Raw genomic sequence first — 26,205 nt, forward strand, 5'->3', positions numbered from 1 at the left:
GTGCAAGACTTAGCTTAAGTGTGTGTTAGTGCTACATATCCGAACGATATACATATTAGGCTAAGGCAATTAGCATTCGATATATACAAAAAATATATACAATATTTAATACAAAGTACATGTTTTCAGTATTAAAAAAAATCGAAGTATTAAAAAAAATCGAAAAAAGCCTAATTCATTTTCAAAAAAAGCCAGAATTCCCGCTTCCCGCAATTCTTAAATATTTCCCGCAATTTGTCTTCGGAAAAAGCCAGATTTGACGGGAAAAAAGCTGAATTGGCAGCAGTGCCCACGACACTTGCGCGCTCCGTGTTGCTCTCCCTACGCTTTCTACGCTCTCTGAGCGGTTGAAAAAAACTGAACGAAGACTGCTGCTACAACAACAACAGCAGTCGTGCTCGCTCTCTTGCACTCGTGCTCGCGCGCTCGTCCTCTCTTTCATTCGTTAGCGTTTTTGCCAGCATACAGAACAATTTCGTGCGAGCACGTCAGTTTGAAATCGTCGCTCGCTGCATTCACTTCGCATCCAAGCCGACCCGCACGCAACGCGGCCGTCGCGCAACAAACAACCAACGACCGTCGAACTCGAGCTCGAACGCGACGTTCAAGTTGAAGTTGAAGCAAAACGCAAACAAAAAAAATTACACACGAAAATAAAAGGAGGATTTACCGCTTGCCTCGCATCGCACCTGTGTATGTTCTAGTGTCCTGTCATTTTTGTGTTGTCGCGTCCATCGCGTGTGTCTCTCAATTGAAATCGTGCAGCAAGAAATTTGGCAAACCGAATTCAATTTGAAATATTGTGAAATTGTTGTTGCATTGTTTATTCAGAAGAAGTAAGAAGAAGCAGGCATAAGACAAATGCCGAAAGTGTATCAGACATCGAGAATGTGCTGCGAATAGCAAGATCATAACAAAGAAATCAAAAATATTGAAATCCAAGAAATTGAGCAAAGAAATTCTAATAAAATGTTGGCGCTTCGCCCAGCTCCAGCTCCAGTTCCAATCGCAAGTGCCGTGCAAAAGTGCTGAAGTGCTCAAGTGCTGAAGTGAGGAGTTGCCATTGAACAACGCCACGACAAGTGTTCCTCCGCAGAGGAGCTGACTGTCTTCTGCGCCCTCTTTTCGCTCCTCTTTCCGGTCCTCTTCTCACCTCTCGCCTCATCTCTGTTTCATCTCTGTCTCTGTCTGTGTGAGTGTCGGCTTTCCGGGCCCCACCAAAAGCCGCCAAAATTAAGTTCTCAAAGCAGAGCCAGCTCCACGCATACCGGCAAACGGACAGCCTCTACGACGGTGGCACCGACACCGACGACGACGAATGTCCTTTGGAGTCGACCACTATGAATCCCTACGAGTTTGAGTCGACGCTCGACTGCCGCGACACGGGCGGCGGGCCCTGCCCCGGCACCCTGCCCATGACCGGACGCCACGCCCCCACCGCTGGCGCTGGCGGCTCCTCCGGCGTGCACAGCCAAACGCTCCAGCACCAGCAGCAAAACCAACAGAATTTACAAGCCGCGGCCGCAGCAGCCGCCGCCGCCGCTCAGCAGTCCTCACACTACGACTACGAGTATCAGCATTTGCCGCATCGTCCACCGGATACCACAGCCAACTCGACGGCGCAGCGCACACACGGCAGACAAGGTGAGTAACTCTACCTGCACCTGAAGCAGCGAGCAGCAGCAACCTTAACATAAAGCTATGGCTATAGATATAGCCGTTGTATCAGAATTCCTTTTCGATAAAGAGTCCAACACGAATAGTCTGTAGATGTCAAGGAGAAGTTGCAACTCTATATAATATATTAAATAATATATCAAATTATACTTAAATATCTTGAATAACACCATAAATGTATTCGCTGTTAAATATGTATCACAAAATTAATTATATCTGATATGCACCTCTATATTGTGAGTACAGCTGTGAATGGAATTTCATAATGTAGTGGATAAGAATTACAGATTACATACATATGTAATATATGTTTTGTTAATAGGTATTCTATATAGACTTGAAAGCATTGCAATTTGCGAACAGCCCGTCTATTATGGAAAATTCGCAAATTGAATTATGTTGATAACATTACATTACATATACAATATTATGAATCATTTAAACGAAGTCTTATTAATATGCTTCTTTCCCTCGTGCTTAGCTAATACTCAATGAATTTACGTGTGATCAACATAAACGATTTCCCATTCTCAAAATTGAAATTGCTTTAAAATTTTATTTAAATTTGTGTTCTACTTGAATAATTTAAATACCCGAAATACATTTTAAAGATTTTTACTCAATATTCAGAAATATTTGTTGAGTTCTATACCTGTCTAAGTGTGATTTATGAATATTGAGATAATATTCCCTTCCTACCTGAATACTATAAACAAGCCAAAGAAACTTTAAGGTGCATGTCAATAAAGTTTAAGGTTTTACTATTCATGCACATTCTCACTCAACTTTTAAAGTTCTCATTTGAATAAATGTAATGTTAGAGTTAAAGTGTTGAAAGCTCTAATACTTCGCATTCAGAATAATATCGTAGTTCTAAGTAATTGAATTCAGTTAAGTTTATGGAGTGTATAAGAGATGCATTAAGTATCATTAGCTGAGTCATTAGTGAAATTAAAAATTGGTAAGGAAAGACGTTGGCTTAGCTCCTGATCCTGCCATTTAATTGGAGCTAATTCCGGGGAAACTGTTTGGCTCATTAGTGGAAAACTTATTGTTCATTGCACTGCTTCGATGGAAATTCAATAATTATTTGAACTAAGCCAGCTCAGAGCTAAGTCCGTTAAGCCGTGCGCCCAGGGGAAGCTTTGAAAGGCAGCCAGCCGAGAAATGAAAATGCTGGAGCAGATTTTGGTTTTGATTTTCATTTACATTTTCATTTTCAAACTGGTGACAAGTTTAACCGAAAAATTAACGGCGCTTATCGCTGCCAACACATTTTGCATAAATTAAACAAATTAGGCAAAAGCCACGTTGAGCCCGAAAAGTGAATTCGATATTCGAGACCGGGAACACGACTTTTCCGATTTTTCCAGCTGAGCGGATTGTTAATAATAGACAAAAGCAGCATTAAAATCATCATAATAATAAATAAGAGCTACCAAACGATGCAGCAGGCCGCCGTTTCATTCCGCTGTTTCCATCCAATCACAATTTCAATTCCCACTCCCATTGCCATTCCCTTTTCCATTTCCATGTTTAAGAATTCCAAATGCGACGCCTGCGGCTGCGGCGTCTGTTAGAAGAGGGAAAAACCTCGAAAAACTCTCGAGTTAGGGTTTCGAGTGGAGTTTGGTTACAATTGCGAGTCGCAGTCCTCTCAGCCCGCAATGTCCTCTTTGTCCTTTCTGCCTGTTGTCCTTGCCTGCGTTTCGCAGTAGGTACGCCTTCAGGTCTGCGTCCTGCCTCTCCGTCCTTTTGCCTTTGTCGCTTTTCACAACGAATTTTCCGTTGTTTTGTTGCCTGGCAAATTTAATCCAAGCCTCTATCCCTTCCACAAAAATCCAAGCAACTACTTTCCCCATTTGACAAACTTCCAGATGCATGCATATATTTTATACTATTTTTGTTGAAATTGTAATGAAATGAGATAAGAAAGTGATTAATGCAATTATTAGAGAATTTACATTTTCCTAATTATCGTTCTCTAATACATAGTTGAGTATATTCTTTTCGATACGAATGAAACGAAATGTCCGTATGTAGCCAGAAGCAAATATGAGTGCGAAGTCCTAGATCAATTTTATTATTTCCGACCATCCATTCTCCTTCCCTTTCGCACACACGCATGTAATTTACATAACTTTACTTCTGGCATTTCCTTTTTTGCTTCATCTCCTCCGTTGGCTGGCGCTATAAAAACAATTGCCGAACAATTGAAGTCAAAGCGAATTACAGACACACACACACAGACACGCACACGGACAGAGCCAACAAAAGCGAACTCAAATAGGTGGAGAATGGGAGAGCGCAATGAGAGTTAGAAAGAGAGTTGAAGGCAGCAAAAGAACCGCTTCTTTTGCGCTGCACACAAGGTGTTAACAGCGTGAGAGAGAGAGATAGAGCGACAGAGTGAAAGAATGAGTGAACGGCTTGACTACCTGCTGGCTCGAGTGAAGAATCCCGCAAAACAAAATTGTAAATTTACAGCAAAAACACAGAAATAAATTTCGTAACTGCAAGCAATAAATTGCAAAACGGCTACTGCTACAGCAACAGCAACAGCAACAACAGCAAATGTAGCGACAACAACAACAACAAAGGCGACTTTCGGCACTTCACTTTTGGCGAATGAAATAAAATTCAATAAAATGTTGGCTTGCCGAATGGAAGCCGTTGAGGGCGGGGGGCGCGGCCCGTAAATTGTGAACCACTTCAGCGGGCAGCTGGTAAAGGCAACTCGGCTCCTACCAATAGACAGTGAGTGTTCCCTAACTTTGGCTCCCCTCCGTCCACTCCACGCCTCCTTCCACCCGCTCAGCATGCCATAAAAATTCTGAGCGAAAATGTTGCGCCTTCTTTTGGTTTGGTTTGGTTTCGTTTCTGTGTTTTTGTTTTTATGGTAGCATAAAAATGCGCAGAGAATAGAAAATGAGAAAAATTCTTCTCTCGCTTGGCAGCTGTTGATGTGTGAAAATATTGCAAAAAAGAAATAGGAAGAACAAAACTAAAAACGACACGAAAAAATTAAAAAAAAAAAAAAAATACAGCAATTGCTGCGAATATTAGAAGTCTTGTATATATGTACGTACACATGTTTATTTTACGGCTTCCGATTTGCATCAATGACTACATTTTTATTTTGGCCAGAACCAATTAGCCAATTAGCCAAATTAGCCGAGTGCCTTTCGGTCGAGGGAAGCACGCAACGCATTTCGAAACTGGAATTCAACAAGGTCGCATTTAGAGTGGAAACAGAGAGTAGAAACACTTCGATTTTCAATTTTCTCACAATGATTTTTTCAGCAGCGCAAAAACCAAATAAATAAAATAAAAGTATTTGTTTATGTTGCGGCTGATTAGTTTATGATACCCGCCCGAAGACCCGCCCGTCTCGTCCCACTTAATGAGGCCGCGCGCCCACATTCGTGGTCGTTTTTCCACCTTTGGCCCCAGCAGCGATTGTTGAGTATCCACTTGGCCCCCTCGCACCCTGAACTTGTTTATTTTTGTTCGCTTTGGGCGTTTCTTTGCGAAACTCTGGACTCTTTCTAATATTCCATAACATGTTAATGCGTTTTAGTATTTGGATTAAGTTTATTTCAGTGCCAGACAGATGGGGTATGCCGAACTACTCAGATTCGTAACAATATAACCTATAAAAAAGAAGGAAAAACTATAGGCTCTCTTTTAATGACATACTTCCGTCCAGTTAAATAGTAACGATTGTTATGATTGATAGTCGATTCACACACAAATTATATCGAATAGATAAAATAAATAAAGATCATCAGGTCGAAGATTATAATTAAATTGCTTACCTTCTATAGAGAATATCTCAGTTGACTGCTATAAATTGATCGGATTATCATTATCAATATATAGAATAAGTTTAACTCTGTTTCTTTGTAATATAGGGTATCTTCTAGTTGATCACTTTTGCTTAGTTAACTTCCCTTTATTAAGTTCTATGACTAATCCAAATCTGTAAATCTGCAGATGACACCTCAGCTACGTGAGTCACTCTACAGGGTATCTCCAGTCGACTCCCACTTGCCTCACTCTAACATAAACATAGCTGTTGTTGTTTAGATTTGTTGCGGCAATGATTGTTGGCGGGTGCGGTCATTTTCTTGGTTTCCTTCAGCTGGTTCTTGGCAACGCATATTTCAATAGATTTGCACTTGACGCAGTGATCCACTCCACTCCGATAGGCGCGGTCTATTTTTGTAGGGCCTTCGAAACCGCTCACTTTCGATGGTGCGTCATAGATGTGGTCTATGACTGATGGCAAATGCTAAATCGAACTTAAGCCAGAATACCGCATATCGGCAAACCTTCGTTGGTTGAATAAAATTCCATTTGCCTAACTTTTTAGTTGTTTCCTATTGAATTTGAATTTGTTTCATTTCAGTTCTTTCGCATTTCGAGAGTCTTTCATCTATTTATCATATATTTATTTAACATATAGATTTCGAATCTTTTTATTTCAAATGTTAGCAATATGTAAATCCAAACAGACTTGAATCATTCGTTCTCTTGTGTGAGTTTCTATGCGTAATCTGACATAATTAAAATGACGCATTGATAAGAACAAATCTAAAAATGATTTCATTAAACATTATTTGCATTAAATAGTGGCTTATGTGAAGAGAAACTTCAAGGTGGCTTATGTATTATGCATATCTAAATGATAATCTGCAATAACATCTCAATATTTTGTTGTTATTCATGTCCGTGTATAAAATCAACAGTAATTGCAATCGGCTAGCACAAATCCTCTTCAGCTCTTCCTCTTCCTCTTTCTCTCTCCCTCTCCTCTCTCCCCTGTTTGGCCTAAGTGATCTGGCGACCAAGTGCGGATTTGAGCTGATGGCTGGGCGCCTAATCCTCACTTGCCGATAAGCTGCTCAACGGCTTATCCTTAAAATCAACCTGGCTAGCGGCCCGATGGGCCCTAATGATGCCATAAGCACAGCTGTCATACTAGGACCTGCGGCGACAAGAAAAGGCCAGTAAAACACATATCAAAGATGTGAATCTTCACATTGCTCTGCAGCAGCAGAGCCTCGCCCTGGGGCCGGGCAATGTCGCATGGCAGCGACAAATGTAAAATTTCTGCAGCAACGATTCTCGCATCCTTTTTCCAAGAGAGATCTGCGGAAACTGTCAATGACAGAAGCTGACTAGGCGCCGGCGAGCGAAATTCCAACTTGTTACTTCCTGACAGCTGTCAAAAAATTTGCAAACACCCAACAACAACAACAACAGCAACAGCGACAACAACAAACGGAAACAACAACAACAACAACAACATCAGCGATAGAAAAAAGAAGTAATATGCAAAACTATGCGTCGAATTGTGCGCAGAATTATGTAAATCAAAGCGATTTGTAGCAGCCCAAATTGGAAGGGGGAAAAAGAAACACGGCAAAAAGGAGTAAAACTGGCAGCGACAAAAAATTGACAGAGCGCCATAGTTGGGAAATTCAAAATGTCAGTGCAGACACGAGGAGAGGGAAACGGACATTCGACTGGGAAGAAAAATGCTGGGAAAATTACACGTAAACAGCAGGAGGCCACAACAAGCGGCCCTTTGTCTGTAGCAATTTTTTGCGCAGCGCGCAAAAGGACTACAAGGACTCGCACACAGATGTGTATATAAATATATATATATACATACTTATATGTATATATGTAGGCGCACACTCAACAGGCCATAAGCAGCCCATGCACTCGACCCAGCCACACGCTGGAAGGGGCGGGGTCTTAGAGGCATTCGGACCTCATCGAGGCGCAGGACAACCGCAAATGAGCAATATTCGAGCTGGCAATCCCTGGCTGAGAGATAAATTAGCACCGACAATTCGTTAGGTGTGCGAAAGGTGAAAACCCGACCCGACCTGACCTGACCTGCTGCGAGACGTGCTCTGCACTCGTCTTCAGCTTCTCTCTCTCTCTCTCTCTCTCTCGCTCTCTCTCTCTGTGGTGCAGTTGCACCACCAGCTGATAGGTCGCTAATGTCGCTTTGTCATTACGAGATTAGCCCGGGGCAGTCCGCCGTAGCCCTATGCAGAGCGCCTCGTTTTCTATGCCAAGCCTCATTGGCAGCCGTTTCCTGCTGCCGGGGGTCGCTGGCAATGAAAGGGATGGGAACGGGAGGCGATGCTTCCCCGTTCATATTACAATTTGATTTTTGAACGGTTGGAATAAAGCCGCTTAGAGCCGAATAATATTCGTGCCAGGTTTCGATCTCGCACTCAAAATTAATGCTGACTTGGGATTTGATATTTGTTTAAAACTGAAATCGAGTTTGTGCCGCGGAAGCATCTGCCAGCGGATGCTCCAACTGCCTTCGGTTGCTGCCGAAGTTGTGACAGCTTCTGTTTCGTCTGCCGCAATCTGAGGCATTAGTCACCACATGCCACGCACAATGTATAGCATTTTATGAGCCGAACACATTGTCTGGACTTAGTGACTGACTGACTGGCTGGGCGAGTGGATGGCTGACTGAATGCCTGGCTGACTGATGATTGTTTACAGTAATTGCAGCAGCAGCAACTGCTGTGAATTCGCTCTCTAGGTTGGCGGCCCCCAGGACCCAGCCCGAAGCACGCAGAACCCATAAAAATATGCGAGTGTTTCGCCTTTTTATTGTCGAACATTAAATTTATTATTTTTTATAGAATGTTTCACAACTGAATGCAAATTTGTTTGAGTTGCGTTCTTGCCTGACTCGGCCCGGCTTGCCTTGGCTTGACTTGGCTCGGTTTGGCTTTTACGGGCGCCCAGCATTTCTTATTCTTATTTTTAATTGCATTAAGCGCTGGCCAAAACCCCATAACTGAAGCTGCACTCGAGGCTGAGACAAAGACTCCTCTCCTAGGCAGCCCATAAAAAATTATGTTTGCTCGAGAGTTTTTCAGAAGTTGTTAAAAACTCTATGGAACGACAAATTTTTAGTGCGCCCCGAATGGGTTTTACATTGAAGCCTGATGATGATGTGATGTGATGTGATGTGATGCTGGGGGACTTCCCGCTGTATCTGGCTGTGGGAATGCACTTGCCAATTGACGCCTTCGCGCCACGCCCATGCCCCCGCCACTTCCTCTCATCAGCTGCTGCCAGCTGCCGGCTATCACTAATAAAATATATCAGAGTCGCTATAAATACTCGAATATATGCCACTTGAACGGAGCTCGCACCACTGCAGGCTGTGGCTCTGAAAGATTTCATTTATCAGCGCTGCCCGGAAGCCACCAAGGCGAGAGAGACAGACTGAAAGAGAGATAGAGAGAGCGATAGAGAGAATCAAACTTTTGACCGATATATACTCGAGTGTGTGTTTGTTTGTGTGTAAAGGCTGGCGCTGTAATAAATCCAACAAATAATAAAAGCAGAGACTGAACTGAAGAAGAAGCAGACGAAAAAACAACACACACATTCGCACACACACACAGACACACAGTTTTAATGCGCCGAAATCTGGGCACCTTAAATCGGCTTAGAGGACGAAATTAGGCAACAGATAAGGACAGGACAGAGGGACAGACTGGACAGAGCTGGACGCCAGCTGTTGGTCCACTAAAAAGGCAAACAAAATGCGGTCACTAATAAAATTTGGCGCAGCGCGTTCTTTGGATAAACAAAACAGAAATTTCCCTCATAATGTCGCGCCCAGAGTTTGGACATTTCGTCTTTAGAGGCGAACAATAAAAATAGCAACAACAAGGAACAGAGAGAGAGAGAGAGAGAGAAAAATAACATTTCTAGGGCTTATCAGATTGAAAATCCAGCACAGCCATGTTGACAAATACCACAAGAAAGAGCGAGAGAGAGAGAGAGAGAGAGCGAAAAAATCAGTGAAAATCATTTTCGTTTTTATGGTATAACAGGCAAAGAGATAGAAGCTGAAGGAAATAGATGACGAAACGAAAGACAAAGCGCAACGAAACAGAACAATAAAATAAAATTTAATATACATTTGAGACCAAAACAAATAGGCAGCAAAATAGGCGCACAGCCATGGGAAAGAGAGAGAGAGGAGAGCAAGACGAGCAGGAAAATGGAAAATGTTGGCTTGTTTGTAGCTGCTGTTGTTATTGAAGCAGCATTAGGCGGCAGTCGAAACAATGTCGCAGCTGTACATCAAGAGAGAGAGGGAGAGAGACAGAGACAGAGAGTGAGATAGAGAGAGAGAGGGACAGACGTAGGCTGTGTGTGTGTAAGTCGGCTCGACTCTTGGACTTTTTTCAGCCGGAGCTGAGGACACTTGAGTAGTTTTCATGTTCAGTTATACGAGTTGAGTATAGGGGAGAATGCTTTATATGGGCACTTGAGGCAGCTGGAAGTTGTGGCTGCGCAGAGATCGAGTGATAAGGCGACTGATACTGCCAAATGATGAACTGAATTGCAGGCCCCCTAAACGTCATCCTGGGGCAGGGCTAAAGCTGTGCGCCGATCACCGAACAGTTGTATCTTTAAGATACATTTGCCGGCTGCACGCAGTGCGTTCGTCTAATGGAAGTTTTACGATAGTTGGAACAATGCAACATCAATTTTTATGAAGGCTCTTTCTTTTCTTGTTTGTCTTTTTCTTTTTTTTTTTTTTTTTTTTGGTGAGGACGGAAAGTTTGTGTGTGTACATTAGGCGCTTGCATAGATGTAGATACAAGATACATTTACACGCTGCACGCGGGGAGTGTTGGGCCAACAACAACCACGCTAACAACAACAACAAGCAACACCAACAACAACCACATTTTTAGCACATTTTCGGCATATCAGCTTACAATGGACGCGACACGCAGGACGAGGCATCAGGTTTCTCGGACCCGGCTGTTCGTCATTTGCTCTGCCTGTCTGTCTCATTCTCTCTCCCACACACACACACTCTCTCTCTCTGTCTCCCTCTGTTTGTCTTATTTTATGCATATCGCATATCGTATAACCTGCTTTGGGCATCTTTTGCCCACCCTCGTCGCTGCCTAATGAAAGGCCGTTAGTGCCCTGCGTCCGGCTGAAAAATGCGGGAGCAGGCATTCGAGAGTCGTAAAATAATAATAGTGTCTCGAAAAAATCCAAATAAAAAGAGAAAGAGAAAGAGAAAGAGGAGGAGAAGCAAAAGGAGAAGGAGAGAGGGAATGGAAACATACGCATAAAGAAAAACAGGTCTTAAATTGAGCCACACTGTTCTTTCATCTGACTCTCTCTCTCTCTCTCTCTCTCTCTCTTTCTGTTGCTCTCTTTCACTCGTAGACTATCAAAGTGTAAATGTTACCTAATGTTTTTATTTGATTAGCGTTCGCTACGTGCCGCATTTGTTGCTCGTCTTGTTTGGGCCCAAATAAAGAAAACAGAAAATCTCGTGCATTTTCCTTGGAATTTGTCTTCTGGCCTGTTCATATATCTGGCGAGATTTCCTCTTCGCTGAGCTGCTGCTGCCGCTGCAAGATTAATTGTGTGCGCGTAAATTTTTTAATTTCGTGGAAATAATGTTGAGCCCTGGAATTTCATTTCTTAAGCCCGGGTCGCCAGTCTGGACAGCGGGTAATTTGTTTGTGATTTGCATTCCTGAGAACTCTTAATTCGTATATATTTTGACTTAAAAGAAGAAATTTAATCGTGAACTTTACGATTTGGGAATATGAATTATACGTAATACATTCTATAAAAGCATTGCTCAAGGTTCGCTTTTCTTTCTTTTTTTTGTTTTTTTTTGTTTGTTTTTTTGTATAACTTACATTCTAGGTAGATAAATGTATGCACAATATGTATTCAATATGCCTGCGACTGAGACTGATTAGGGCAGAGAAGAAGTCTCATGCGCAATGCGAAAGGGGATGGATTATATCACTTACGCATTGCCGAGCCTTCTGCAGCTGACAGCATTCACAATTTACATTAGCCCAGCCTCAGTGAAAGTGAAAAACTCGCACAGTGAGGCATGGCAAAGGGGCTGTGGGTGGGCGGGCACACCCAGCCAGAGGCAAGTACGGCTTAATTGTGTCAGCTTCGGTGCTCGCAGGTGCAGAGAAGAGGCCCGACTCGAAAGTGAAATGTTTGCACTTATTGCTCTGCTTACGAAAATGTTCGTGTGGCTTTGTTGCGCCGTCCCCTGCACTCCTGGCCCTCTCAGGCGCTGCCTTGCTGATTCGCTCTCTTTGTCTTCTGTGGTTTATTGCACTGCAATTTATTTGATGTGCTGGCACACAAATCGCGCATACGCCGCGTGTTCGGCTCGGATTCTGAGTGCGCCGATAAAAGCAGCGAAAAACTCTTAAGGTTACCGAAACAAGGAACAAAAAACGCGTGCCGAGGCCTCGGAAAAGTTTCGCTCCTACCGCAGGACGGGGATAAGACGAGTGAGCAAATAAAAGTCGGAGGATTCCGGCTGCCTCCTGCATTCGCTCTGCTCTGACAAAATAATTTACTTAAACTCTTGCCTCGATTCGAATTCTATTCCCAGCTCACTCTCGCCCCCATCTATATGCTTTTTTCTGATTGCTTGAGAAAGTTTGGGGCCAACTTGTTGGAGGGCGTTGCAGAGACTCCTGCGCCATGGAAATAGCAGACAATGAAATGCCAGAGCTCTTTTTATTCCGTCTCTGCCGTCTCTGCGAAGCTGGGAAACTCTGCCGGAAAATAGAAAATTTTGTGCTGACAGTTGTCATTTGATTGTTTTCATTTCATTTCGGCCGTCAATAAGTGGAAATATAATAACTTCAGAGCAAGCACGAGGTTTGTTTGCTTTGTGCTCCACGTCTGTCATCAGCCGGCTGCCCAGACAGTCTACGGGACAGCCGGACCTGCAGCTCCAGCTCCGTTCCAGCAACGGCGGACCTCGCTCTGACATTTTGCTGTCAGTTTTTGCCTGGCATGTGTGACAGTAATCATGTTCAATCATGTTTTGTTGGCATAAACTTGAGCCATCGACAATGGACAATGGACCTCGCTCGCTCCGTCTCTGAGCCTGACAGAGCGGCACTCGAAACTTGTTTATGCCATCATCATCTCTCTATGGTTAATGGCACAAAGACTTCATTAGTAGCCGCCGCCCCCCGTGCGTCCATCTCTCTCTGCTTATCTGGGACATCGAGAAGTTCTGTTTGCCCAACTGATCAGTCATAGATACGTTATGTACACTGGGGTGCTTTGATTGTCAGACGGCCGTATTTCACCAGGGCTGCAGCCTCAGCTCTGCGCTCGGCTCCCGTGATGAATTCAAAGTAACATATTCCGCGGGCGGCAGCCGGCGCTTTCAATAAATTCAAGAAAAAGCAGCCGAGACGTCCCCAGCAGCAATGCTGCAGTCGGCGAAAAAAAGTAATAAAATATTAATGAAATTCCAAACACCTCTCGTGTAAGCGCGCCGCCCTTCTCCTGCTGCTGCGCCTGCTCGCCTCAACCACGCAAACGCACTTGGCGCGGGCAGAGCAAAGTGGGAGCTCGCTACTGGCGCCTCGAGAGCAATTTTTAGCTGCGTTGCTTTCGCTAACAAAGCACGCACCGGACGAGGCTGGGCGACAGACACAGCCGGACGCCACTTCCGGCCATACGGACAGACGGACGTACGGACGTACGGACGTACGGACGCACAGACCAGACACAGGTGAACTATTCAGAGTGCCTCCTCGCCTGGCTATGCCAGATGCGAGGCCATTTGTTCGCACCTAGGTGCGATGGCGTTGCCAGGTAAGCCTCATATAGACGAGAACCGAGGCAGGATGGGAGCAGTGGCTCAAAGGAATAAGGAAATGCCGCATCTGGCAGCGGATCTGCTTCTTTAAGTGCTGGGTGCTCCACATATTCACATGAGCTCGGCCAATAATGTAAGTTAATAGAGCTTTGCATTTGGGAACGGTGGCAACAGTCGAAGGCGAATAGCCTGACAAGCGAACAATGCAGCAACGGCTTGTGGTTGACTCAGACGTATTGCAGTGGCAGAAGAAGCATCCGAGCGCTCAGGCCTTTCACCTCTTTCCTGCCGGTAGGGAGCACCGTCCTGAGCCAAGCGTTTCAGCAAGGAAGTTCTATGCCAAATTCAATTTGAGCGAAACTACAAAACAAAAGGAGGGCCACGCGAAAGAGCGAAGGGGGATAGGGTGCAGAGCCACAAAAGTAGACGAAATTGATTTTAAAAAGCGAGCTGAGCAGCTCTCGCTCGGAGTATTTGGGGGTAGCAGAGCAATAATACAATAGGAGCTGGAGCTGCGAGCTGAGAGCTAACGCGGTTAGGGGTTGCCTGCTGCGGCGGCACGAAAAACAAATTAAAGTAAATTCCCCAATTTCATTTTGCGGCAACAAAGTACAAGAAGAAATAAAAAAGAATAAAATAAAAAAAATAAAAATAAAAATAAAAATAAAGGCAGCAGCTTCAGCTTTCGAATTGAATGAAACAGAAGGAAACGCAACGAACTAAACAATTGCATTTGTTATGTGATTCGGACTGGTAAATGAAAATTGGAAATGGCTGCGGGGCAGCTGGGGGTGGGTGGAAACTGAAAGGAACTTGAGCAAGAGAACACAGCAACAACAACAACAATAACAACAAAGCGAACGAGCGAATTCCAATGTATACTTTAACATAGACCAACTGTCGTCCTGTGACGTCCTTGAGCGTAAAGTTTATCACGATATAAAAAGTTTTAATGATGTTCATAAATCAGCAAAGAGTAAACAACAAGAGCCAGAAATCTAATCGTGAATAATACGCACGCCTACGTTTTCATTAGAACAATGGGAAGCGATGGCCGACCGGCGGCCGGTCTCTGTTATTTGCCTAATGGGCCGGGGTAACCGCAGGGCCTCATCGCATAGACTGCTGCCATGCATTTTCATAAGCAGCCGAGCCTTAAATTTGTCCAGGCGCAGAGAGTTGCCGCGCTGTCCCAAACTATAAACTGCACAACTAACTTTCGACTTTTACTTTGGCGCTTTAATAAAGTGTGAAAATGTGGCAGAACCCCATAACAAGAAAAACAAGAACAAAAATAAGAACACGCAGAAGAAGAGGAGCAAGAATGGAAAGCTCAGACTCTGTCTCGGTCTCAGAGCCTCAGTCCAGACCCAGGCCAAGGAAAGTTGGCCTCAAGTTTATCCTGAAAATCGATACGTGAGATTGCCCCGAGCAGATTGCCGGACGACTGCGCGGCTTCACCGGACTGATGGGGCGGCGTATTTCATACATTTTTCAACGCTTGAAAATGTTATTTATATTTCATGGGAAGGCGAACGAAAACTTTGGCGCAGCACGAACGACTACAAATCGTGCGTACAGCAGGAGAAAGCCAAGACAAATCGAGGCGGCGGCCGACAGGACGTGGGCAGGGCAGGGGGTAGCCCAAGAAGTGCCAAGCAGTGCACAACTTTTACACTTGGCCATGGAATGTGGATGCGGCAATGTTGTTTCATCGTCATCCACGTCGCTTTACAGCTTCGTTTATTACGTGTGAAAAGGCGACAAGGATTGTGGTAGGGCACCGGGCCAGCGGGCCAGAAGGCGGCGGGCCGCGAGTCCTGCGACAATCCGCCGACGTGCAGCCATAAAGTTGAGGCAGTCAGAGCTCAGAGCTCAGAGCGGAGCAGCGCCTAAATGCGATATTCTCCGCAATTTCGTAATATCGAGTGCCCGCGCATTGAATATATGGGCTACAAATTTAACGGCTTTCCACTTGGCTGGCCTGGGATTGCAGGCGCAGCACAGCCGGAGCGTGATATTCGTCGGACTCTCGACTTGATGAGCCCGCAATCAAAGCGCATCATCGCGAGCTTTGACATTCCGCTTTCACAACACACAACAAATTATAGATTCCATTAAATAGACGAGAATGCTGCAAACTTACCTCAGCTGCGACGCCCCTCATCCCCCTCCCTGTTGTGGGCGGACTGGAGAGGCGCCTGCTTGGCTCCATGGTTGACAGTTTACCACCTGCACACTTTCAGTAGCGACCAAAGTCAACAATTAACTCTGACATGCAACTTTGCAACAGTGCACGAGCAGGGGCAGGAGCAGGAGCAGTAGCAGTAGCAGGAGCCGAAGCTGGAGTTAGCCAGGCCAACAGCTTAGAGCGAGACAGTTTCGAATGCTAATAAATTTATTGTTGTACAAATTTGTTAAACAACTTCAACTTAATTATACAATTTACGCGAACAAATGAAACGAAACTCCCCGTCCAGGGGAACTTGTCGCTTGCGTGTGCCCTCCCCCACGTGTGTGTGTGTGTGCGTGTGTGTGTGTGTGTGTGCGTGTGAGTGTGAGTGTCTGTAATTAGCGTCTGGCAGCTTTCCGCTGTGAGCTGTAGTGTTAATTGAATGGCACTGGCGAGCTGGCGGACTGGCAGAGCTCTGCCAGGGCAGTGGCTGGTCCGTGGTCAGTGCACGTCAGTTCAGTGGGGCGTGCAGGCAGCGCCTGCCGAATAATTGACGTGTGCTCTGGAGTCTTGTTTATTGATTTATGAGTCCACAGATGTTGACGTGCCAATTAATGTGCCAAATATGCAGGCAAGACTGCTTTGGAGCAGTGGCAACTGCCTAGTGCCAGCCCGCTGCCGCTTTTCCTTTTAGCCATAAACACATATTTTCATTGTCAAACAAGCCTGGCCGAAATCTGAACAAAATTATGAAACTTTGCAGCGGGATAAAAGAAAAACATATATATGTTTGTGTGCGATACATAAATAAAATAAATAAAAATTAACATAGACAACACTGTCAGTGGTTGCACACCCACTCACTCACTCAAACACACACACACACACAAACACTCAAACACCCAAACACACGCACATATGAATAAATAAAGTATAGCGCGAATCAAATAAAATGAAATGAAACGAAACAACGACAAGGACAGAATTTTCTTTTTGGTTTTGCAGCATTTTCTTTGACATTTTATTTGATTTTCTTCTCCCATATCTTGTTTGTTGTCTTATCTATGCGTGTGTCTCTCTGTGTGTGTGTCGTGTCGGTGTTTTGTGTGTGTGTATTTTCGGGGGTGTTTGGCTTCCGCAGTTATGAAAATATGAGACATGCAAATTATGTATTGCGTTGACATGTTTAGGCCTCTGGCTGATCTGGCTTTGCGCTTTATGGGGCGTGAATGAAAATTTGAAAATTTATCGCAAGGTGCGAGAAGCATATGTGGAAGAAGCTCTTCTCTCCACATTAATTACCCGAGCAGAGCCTAGCGAGAGGCATCAACTGCAAAACGAGAACAAATACAAATACGATTTGAGTTGCTTATGGCGTGGACAGACAGACGGGCTGGCTTCTCGACTGGGCATTAATTGTGTCTCGCTCGTCTTGCACACCTGAGGCCATACACCTGTTTGACATGCTGGGCGTGTGTGCGGCTGGCCGGCTGGGCGTGTGTGTGTGAGAGTTTCAAAATATGCAAATTGCTGCAGAAAATGAGAGCTGACTGAAATGAGAGCTTTGAAGGCAATTGCCGGGAGTAGCTGGCAGCACTGGCTGAAATGAAAATGGAAAATGAGAAGTGAGAAGTGAGTCGGAGCGAGCTGTGACTTTCACTGTAAGACACGTTGGTTAAGGAAAAGCCAAAAGACTGACTGACTGCAGGACTGGTTGACTGCCTGAAAAGAGGACACGAACAACAACAGCATGTCAGCACATTTACTGTGTGTGAGTGCGTGTGTGTGTGGCAATTTAATAAACATAATGATCAGGGAGCGAAGCATGACGATGATGAAGTAGCGACCGCTTCGTGACAAAAGGACATTTTGCTCCTGGCCGGGGCTTTGAGGAGCAGCGTCCATGCTCCACTCACCCACTCACCAACTCAACGGCTCCCAGCTCCCTCACCTCGCCTCACCCAGCTGGCAGTCTGTCCTCGGGCTGGTCGCCTGCTCTCGTAGGAGTGGAGTTGGTCGTTTGCTTAGCTCAAGTTCAACCTCAGCATCAGCACCAGCCCCGACTTGAGCTTCGGGCTTAGGTAATGAAACAACTGGCAATGAAGGAGGGAAAAGACTTCCCGCAACAGAATCGAGATGTTATTTTAAAATTTAAATTTCTGTATAAATTTGTTCACGCACACACCCAACCAATACACACACACACACATGCACGCACGCTTCGTCGAGAATGTTTGCTCGTGTGTTGGTGCATAAGAATGCCCCAGAGTCGACAACGACGTCGACGACGACGTCATTAAAAGCCAAACGTCGACTCAGTGAAAAACTCACTTAAAATTTCAGCGCACGTGAAGGAGGGCCCCAAAAGGGGGTAGGGACGCATTGTGTAAAGGTAAAGTAGGAGCAGGAAGTGGGAGCCGCTGTTGTTAATTCTGGCTGGTTCCCCTGGCTAACGGTAAAAGCGGCCTGCGTGCGTTTTGGCATCGAGAATGAAATTTAAATATGAGCACATCGTGTACAGTTGGGAATGGCCGAGAGGCCTCTTCGTAATACTAAGTAAATTGCTTGTCAGAATCAATTTGTGACCAAAATCGATGTGAAGCTGAGAATGTTGTATCTTAATTGCGCTCTCCGAGTGCTTTGAAGGGTCCACAACAAACGCAGATCGGGCCAACAGCTTGCGATCCACAGTGGAAGCTGTTCTGAAACTCAGGCAGGCTTTGTATTCCACACTCCCGAAACTCAATTTCAGTTTGTGCTCAAAGCGAGTGCGCAAAGGTCTCCCAAGATTTTTGTGTCCGCAAATTCCAGACAATTCCAATATCATGATTAGCAACAATAAACGCTTAAAGTGCACAGTTATATTGTTCGTCAAGCTAGCGATTAACTCTAGAAGAAGCACCAGATACTGGTGAATAGCAAAGGAAAGAAATTGTGCATTGTGAATTTAACTGGAGAGTAGAGCAGATCTTTATTTTCGGGTGAGTGCTGTGATCCAGCTATGATATCATTTCTCAAGCGGACCTTGGACCTTTGCGTCGTTCGTCGATTTTATGATTTGTTTGCAAATGTGGACAGCGAGCGCAGTGAGCTCATGTTGCCCGCAGAGTGAGCGAATCGAAATCGAACGGATGCCAGATCTTTCGGCTCTAACCTTGTCACGTACTTCTACTTTGGCACTTAATTTGTGTGTACGCACTTTATTCATTGCCCACTAAATGCTTGCTAATGCCCCGCCACCTGCGCAGCAGCAGGGAAGGGGATCTCCCGCCCCCTGCTCGGCAATTGCTCTAGAGAGGCTTTTAGCAGGGCTCGGCTGTGAGTGCAAACAATAAATCCATTGTGGCCAAAGTGAAATCAGGCTCAGCTCTCTCGAAAGCCACTTCATCGCCATATTCTTCTTCTTCTTGCCTTGGGCCTGGGGCTGGGGCTGGGGAGGGCTGGGTCTCCCTCGCGCTCTCTTTCACTCTCACTTTCGCTCGCTCTTTCTCGCAACTCTTGAGGCACTCGAGACGCCGACGGGCGGTTAATGCTTAAGCAAATGCCAAGGCTAAGAGCCAGACGGAGCACGAAAGTAAAATGTTAATCAAGCTGATTGAGTTGTCAAGCGGGGCAACAGAGTGTGGCGCCAAATGGAAGTCTAATTTTAGGCGCTGAAGGCTTTCTGCAGGCTTTCTTCCAAGAGATTTGCCACTCCCCCTTTCCACCCAGCCAGCCACACATGATGAAAAATCAAGCGGCGAGCTTATTAACAATTCCAGTCGAGCAAAAAAAGCCAAAGACGCGGAGGCTTGGGGCAGGGGAAAAACAACAGAAAACAAAAACAGATCCAGAGCAGGCTCAAGGTGCAAAAACCGACAATAAATATGCGTTAACTTCTAATAGAGACAATGCCCCGGCGTGCGGAGCAAACCGAAGTGGAGCGTGTGCAGAAAACATGCAAATCCCCAAACAAACAATTTTAGCCAAGGGTATAAGTGGAGGGTTGGGATGGCTCTTAAGTGGCAGTCTGATGAAGACAGCCAGCAGGACGCGGCAGCCGCCGAGGCGGGCAAACAAAAATCGATGCGGTGACATAAAGATGAAAGCCTGAAAAGGGCTGCATGTATGTTGTCTGTGCCGGGAGGAGACGTGCGACCGTCTTTATTGTTTTTATTCTTAATAATAAAAAAACAACAAACAAATAAAAAAAAAAACTCAGACATTGCAAGGACCCGGGCCAGGAAGTGCCGGAGTACATCTGTTGACACAGTGCAGAATACGCCCGGGATATGCGAGCCGCCCCTGCCGAACGGTGTTGGCGACAAGTGCACAGAGGGCGGTAGTGCAAAGCAGGAAATGCCAGCCAAAGCGTCGGCGATTAGCTGGGGTGGAGGAGGCACTTTTCCACAGCAATCAGAGGACGGCGATCGGTTCTGTGTTGATATGCGAGTCAGGCCGATAACAACCCCAGCACAGCAATCGAAGATGTCGACTGCAATGAAATTTATGCGAGACAGCAACAACAAATGCTTCCTGCCGAGCATCTCGTTTCCTAGCTTTTCCACGTGTTTTCCCCGCACTCTTCTAGCCAACAAAAAATAAAAAAATATGCTCTACGGCCCCTCTATACATGCTAGCGAGTCCCGTTGTTTACACGAGCGCATAATGAGGAAGCGAGACACGCTCGTCTCCTCCTATGGGCGGCCATATTGGTTTTCGCTTGCTCCCACTTGTTTTTCTTTGCATAATCTTTGGCGCTTAATAATGTTTTACCAAAGCGGGCGAGAGACATTTCAGCTGGCGACATTCGCGTCACACGCAAACTTACGGCTCGTGATGATTTCTTTAGCCCCAGCCCCAGCCCCAGCCCCAGCCCTAGCCCCAGCCCTAGCCCCGGCTCCTGCTCCAGCTCTTACTGCTTCTCTTCCTGCTCCTTCTTCCTGTAGTTTACCTTGTGACGTGTGCGGGAAAGTTTTTTTATTTTTGTTTTTCTTTTCCTTTTTGGCGCTTTTGATTTCGCTGCTGCTTCGCTTGATGTTGTCGGCTTTTATGGGTTGCTGACTAAACGCACCATTAGTCCTTGGCAATAGCTTAGAGCGAAATTTACATTATTAAGCTCTCGCTGGCCGAGCTGAATTTGGCTGGCTCTGTGGCAGGAGGCGGTGCTTTTCATTTCCGTCCTCAGTCGCCAGCCGCAGTCGCCAGTTGCCAGTTGCCAATCGCCATTTTGGGTTTGCCTCGGTTGTGCGGCTGCCGCGATAACGGCACTCGGCAGCACCGTTAATGCAGCGTTATTACAACGCAATGTCAATATTTGTTGTTGTTGTTGTTGTTGTTATTTTTTCCCCGACAATTTTGCGCAACTGTTTGACGACGCGTCGGTAGATGCTCGGCAAGTGAAGTGGGACGCGGCCGCAAGAGCTGTGAAAATTAAATAATATTGGCAACCCTAAATAAGCTGTGTGCGCGGTGTGGGCATGGAGCTGGAGAAGTGGGTGGAGTGGGGATGGAGGTGGGGTGTGGGGAGTGGGTCGATTTGGCACTCTAATTGGAGCATGCTAAATGCTTTGGTAAACGCACAGCGGGGCAATAGGTCAGCCTTAAAGTGTTTTCATTTGCCCATCGAGTTTAGTTCACATTCTAATTCCGCTTCTTCTTCTTCTTCTCTCTCTAATTGCAGGTATGTAAACTTGATTCAGCAAATGCTCAGATCAGATCGATTCACGCAAGTATTCGTAAGTTTCTCGAGACTTTTACTCTCAGTAATCTTGATGGGTAATGGCTTTACAATAGGAACAGCGGAACATAACTATCCGAGCCAAGGCAATTAGAGTTGGGCCACGATTTCCATCAGCGAAGATGCGCAGCTTAGCTTTAATTGTAGAAAGCGAACGTTTAGCGGCAAATGTCGAAGAGAATACAAGCAATAGGGCTTTCTTCTCGAGTCAAACCGAACAAATGGCCCAACAAAATATGATTTCGTATTTGCCTTCTGAGCTCGTTCAGTCGGCAGTCAACAATGGACAATTTCGTCTGATTATTAAACCATCAGATAGATCAACAACACTAGGCCGAGCCAGATAGAAAAAGATAGAGAGAGAGAGAGAGAGAGAGAGAGAGAGAGAGAGAAAGAGAGAGAGAGACCCGGCCAGAGACTAATTAATCATTTTGGCAAAGTTGTGCGAAATGACTGAAACTTGAAAGGGGTCGGTTCAAAGGGGTTCCGGGTTGGGGTTAGGGGTCTATCCACTGGCTCCTAAATGGAAATTAAATTGCTCGGCAACTGCAACGGGGCCGTCTTCGAGCTGCACCACTTCCTAGACGAGTGTCGGGCGGATTTGCGCCAATTGAGTCGTTATGCTCGCAAATGAATCGAGTGGGGTCAGGGCGAGGGGCGAGCGGCGAGCGGCGATGGGCCATGTGTGCGCCTCTAATCGAATCGAATTTAATGAAAATGAGCGAAAGACGCAGATAACGCGATTAGCGTAACGCATTTGCAGTGGAACTCGGTCCGGCGTAGCTTGTAATGTGGTTGAGGCAGCAGAGAGACGTGGCCCTAATTCGGATAAGTTGCAGCTCCGACGATTGGCCAAGAAAGAGTATCGCAAGTGTGTGCCAGAGTAGTGCCGGAGGGGGTGCCAGAGGGCAACTCAATCAATCGAATCGCTTATAAGTTCGAGTGCCATAAAGAACCCAAAAGCGAGACGCAAAAAGCATAAACAAAAACATTTAAACAAGCCATAAAAATCGAGAAACCACAAACGCAAAATAAACAGAACGCCAACAACAAAATTGCGCTAAATTTTATTTATTTATTTTCTGGCTACTTCTGCTGCTTCGGCGCTGCGGCAAACCAGAACAAATCGCAGCTGAGAAGTGCGAGAGCTAAGAAATAATTCATCACAGCGCAAAAAATTTGTGAGATATTAATCAGCACCAGCGTCGAGCAGAAGCCGAAAGCAAACGAGTCTGTGTGAGAGGAGGAGGAGGAGGAGCAGGAGGCAGGAGGCAGCCAGCAGACACATGTGGCAACTGTCGAGCGTTGGCCATGCCAAAGTAAACTTTTTCTTGTTGCCGGCACATATCAAAGCGTCCACTCTGCTGCACGCCCCCGCCCGCAGACCGCTGCCTCGCCTAGGCAAGCAAATCAAAGAGGCGTTTGCTCTGGCTCTGCCCACGCAGATTGCGAGGTATCTGGGATTTGGGTTTACGTGGGGCACCACTTGGAAACAATTAAAGCCATTTGACATTATTTTGTTAATGCCTTCAGATGTGCGTGCTGCTCTATCGTTAGCCGTGTGTTGACAAGAATGTTGCCTCGGCCTTTGGTCATTAACCATATTTAGGGGCAATGAAGTTGTCAATTCGCTGGAGCCTGAGTGAAAGGTACTAGCTAGAGAAGATTTCGATGGATGGCCAGGTTTCGATGTAGCCGCGAGATGAGCCACGATTGCGAGCTGTTTGTTGGCTGCGAATGATATATGACACATTACGAGGGCCATTACAGAGAGTCGGATGGCTGGCTAATTTGCATATCTCGAGACACTAAGTGGGACGTGTGAAAATATGTTGGATTGAACCGGGAGCTGGCAAACGCCAAACTTTGCAATTCGAACTCCACCCGAAACCATTTACTGTATAATTTCATGCTGAACAAGAAATATTTCAATAACAGTTCGCCTGCAGCAGCAGCGGGAGCGGGATAAACAATATGACAAATCCGAGTGCTCAAAACGATATAATAAAATCAAACTCTTCATTTGCACTAACAACAATTGCCAGCGGGTTGATTGCATGAAAATCAAGTGGCAAAGCAACAACAGTGACAACGAGCGCTATAAAAAGTGACGGACGGAGTATATGAACGGGTACAAAAAGTATAGTCGAAAATGAAAGAGGGAAAGGAAAAACTGAAAGTGCCCCCCCCCCCCCCCCCCACTCTCTTTCCAGTCTTTGTGTGTGCAGCAGTTAAGGTGAGGCAGCAAATCGAACACAAACTGTTGCAGGGAAGCAATTAAAAGGCAGCCATTACCTCTCGTGTAGACTCAGCTGTGGACGATCGACAGACGAGAGAGGCATTTCAAGGTCTTGCCAATGGAAATACATTAAGCGCCTGAAATGCCCGAAGAGCTGTCAATGCGACAGTCGGACAGACAGAGAAAAAAACAAAAGCAATCAAATTGACAAAACGTCAGTGTAATAAAGCGTTGATAAACCGCAGCAGTAGAGTAGAGGTAATCGAGCTGCGGGAGAGAAGCAAAAATTGATTAGCCGGTGCCACAGAATCAGAATCAGACTCAGAATCAGAATCGAACTCGGACACAGAGGCACAGATAACAGACACAAAACCACGAAAGTCAAACCAAACTGAGCCAAAGTGAACCACGCGCTGAGCAGCAAAAGTGGTCAATCCGGAGTTGCAGGGAGACCTGAACAGACCTGACCAGATTCGAGTCGAGTCGACGTCGGGGGATGGGCCAGCAAATTGCACACGATTCACGATGCGTTGTCTGTGGCTCTGGCCTGTTGGCCAGCTGGGCAGGAGGAGGGGTCGTGGCGGAGCAGGGGACGAGCAGAGGCTGTACAATGCGGCATTCAGACACGTTTGCCGCATCGGCAGCGCTGCTCAACCAATTTACAATTTAATAGCGCGCCACAAAATCGAACGATCGTCGCTCTTCGATCGTTGATCGGGCCATGAGGCTTGAGGAATCAATGAGCCGCACTCAGAGATCGAAAGAGAGAGGGAGAGAGAGCCGAATGTAACTGCTTTGGATAAGATCTGTCTAAGGTGGAGATGCTGCAGGCTTTGAATTAATGATCTTTGTGGCTATGCGAGATCTAATTATAAATGTCTTAGCGCAAATCGTTTTCAGTGCCTTATTTATCTTTCGGTCTTAAGCTCCGACGATGACTCGATGACCATTAACTGAACTGCCAAGCTACAGACCAATATTTGACCCAAGCAATTTTCATTTCAGCTGACGCCTCGATGGAAAAGCCAGACGTTGAGGCCTCTTGCGGTCAGCTAATGTCTGTTGGCCCCTGCGCTAGGCCGCTTTTCCACGGCTCTTGACCGCTTCGGCCGCAGATCAGCCTCGTTCTAGCCTCTGTTGACTTTTCATTTCCTTTTCTCATCAGTTGATTGTTAAAATTGTTTGATTGTACTCCTTGCTGTGCCGGAGTAGGACTTTAGCCCACAGCAGCTGCTTTGCAAGATGCCGCATATTGATGGCCAAGCTTGTAGCTGCTGCTGGGGCCTGGTTGGGGCCTGGTTGGGGCCTGGCTGGGGCCGACTTGCAATATATGTATTTGCTGTGTTATTTATGTGCGCGACCTTATAAGGCGAAATAGCAAAAGAGCAGACTCGTAACAACAACTGCAGCAGCTCTCTACCTGCCGTAGCCCCGTTTGTTAGCCGCTTTTGGCCATGCTCAATTTCGATAGAGCCCCACGGAGCCGGGGATCGGCTCAGGTACACACGAACCGGACCTGGACGCGTCTTTGCGCCTCAAGTCCGGACGTTTTTGGCTGCAAAGTGATTGCTTTTTATTGCGATTGTTGCTGTAGTGGCTGTCGTCGTCGTTTGTAGCTGGCTCATAATTTGTGCTGACCGTTTAGGCATGCGTAATTTTGGCCCTGTTTTGGCTTGCTTGCTGTTACATTGTTATGGCCTAGACCCTATTTGGGCCGGGTCGAAATTTATGTGTCAGCCACACTGTCGGGGTACGGGTGTTTTATTGCCCGATCGTGCGCGTTGTTGTACGCGCAGAGTATCCAGAATATCAATGCGAAAGCTGATTACAGACTCATTGGAAATTCGTTCACTTAGCTCCCACTTCACATCTAGACACATCTATCAAATCCCATTGGGCTCTCAGTCAGTGCAGTGCAAGCCCGAGACTTTCAAGTCGTTTATCAACTGCTCAAAGGTATCGCAGTGCTCCATGTCTCGGGCACTGCTCATTAACTCGTACTAACCTATTCGAAAAAGCACTTAACCCTCAGCAGCCCATACATCACAGCCAGTTGGAGCCTGCGACTAGTACAAAAGCTTCAAAACTTCAATGGGTTTGACAGCAGCCTTGCTGCTTAATGATTTAAAGTTGCTTTTACTACCGACTTGCAACTACCGAATAGCAAATAGCAAATAGCAAATAGCAAATAGCAAATGGCAAATAGCAAATGGCAACTGGAAGCTGCCAACAGGGAGACTAATGCTCTAATTAACCATATGCTACATCATTAACTGCAAGCGGAGTCTTAGCCCGGTCGTTCCCATTGCAAGTTCAAAATACGAAAACAGAGTCGAAAACGAAGCCAAAGCAAGAGCCACAGCCAGAGCCAGAGCCAGAGCCAGCGTCAGAGTCAGAGTCAAAGCGAAAGCAGCAAGTCCGTCGTCAGGTTCCTTCTGCGAAAATTGCGAATCATTCTTCATGCTGTCAAAATGTCTGACAGCTAATCAGCAATAACTGTCATTTAGCAAATAGTTGCTCATATTTGCACTTAAGCAAATAACCAGAGACCGAATCCCCTCCACACACACATACACGTACGCCTAGTAATGAAAGAGATTGAGGGAGAGAGTGTAGGAGAGAGACAACGCACTCCAACTGACACTGACAAGCCCTGGTAATGGGCCCTGGACATGGACAGGCATAACTGGCAGCCAAGGGAG

General features: G+C 45.9%; 1 protein-coding gene across 5 annotated transcripts in view; it reads left to right on the forward strand.

Annotated features, from left to right (window-relative positions):
• Nucleotides 1-313: 313 nt before the first annotated feature.
• The window catches only part of Ten-m (teneurin transmembrane protein Ten-m), a 137,446-nt gene continuing 111,554 nt past the window's right edge, over nucleotides 314-26,205 (forward strand). For 2 of the 5 annotated variants that reach the window (XM_089259924.1, XM_089259925.1), the window contains exon 1: nucleotides 314-1,644. In XM_089259924.1, coding sequence (XP_089116050.1) covers nucleotides 1,341-1,644 — 304 coding nt within the window. In that variant the 5' untranslated portion in view covers nucleotides 314-1,340. The remainder of the gene's footprint in view (nucleotides 1,645-26,205) is intronic. The other 3 variants (XM_089259926.1, XM_089259927.1, XM_018101800.3) reach the window with 2 other exon arrangements.

Source organism: Drosophila navojoa, chromosome 4, assembly GCF_054131105.1.
Source record: "Drosophila navojoa isolate 15081-1374.11 chromosome 4, UAZ_NAV_1.0, whole genome shotgun sequence".
In the NCBI taxonomy this organism is placed as follows: domain Eukaryota; kingdom Metazoa; phylum Arthropoda; class Insecta; order Diptera; family Drosophilidae; genus Drosophila; species Drosophila navojoa.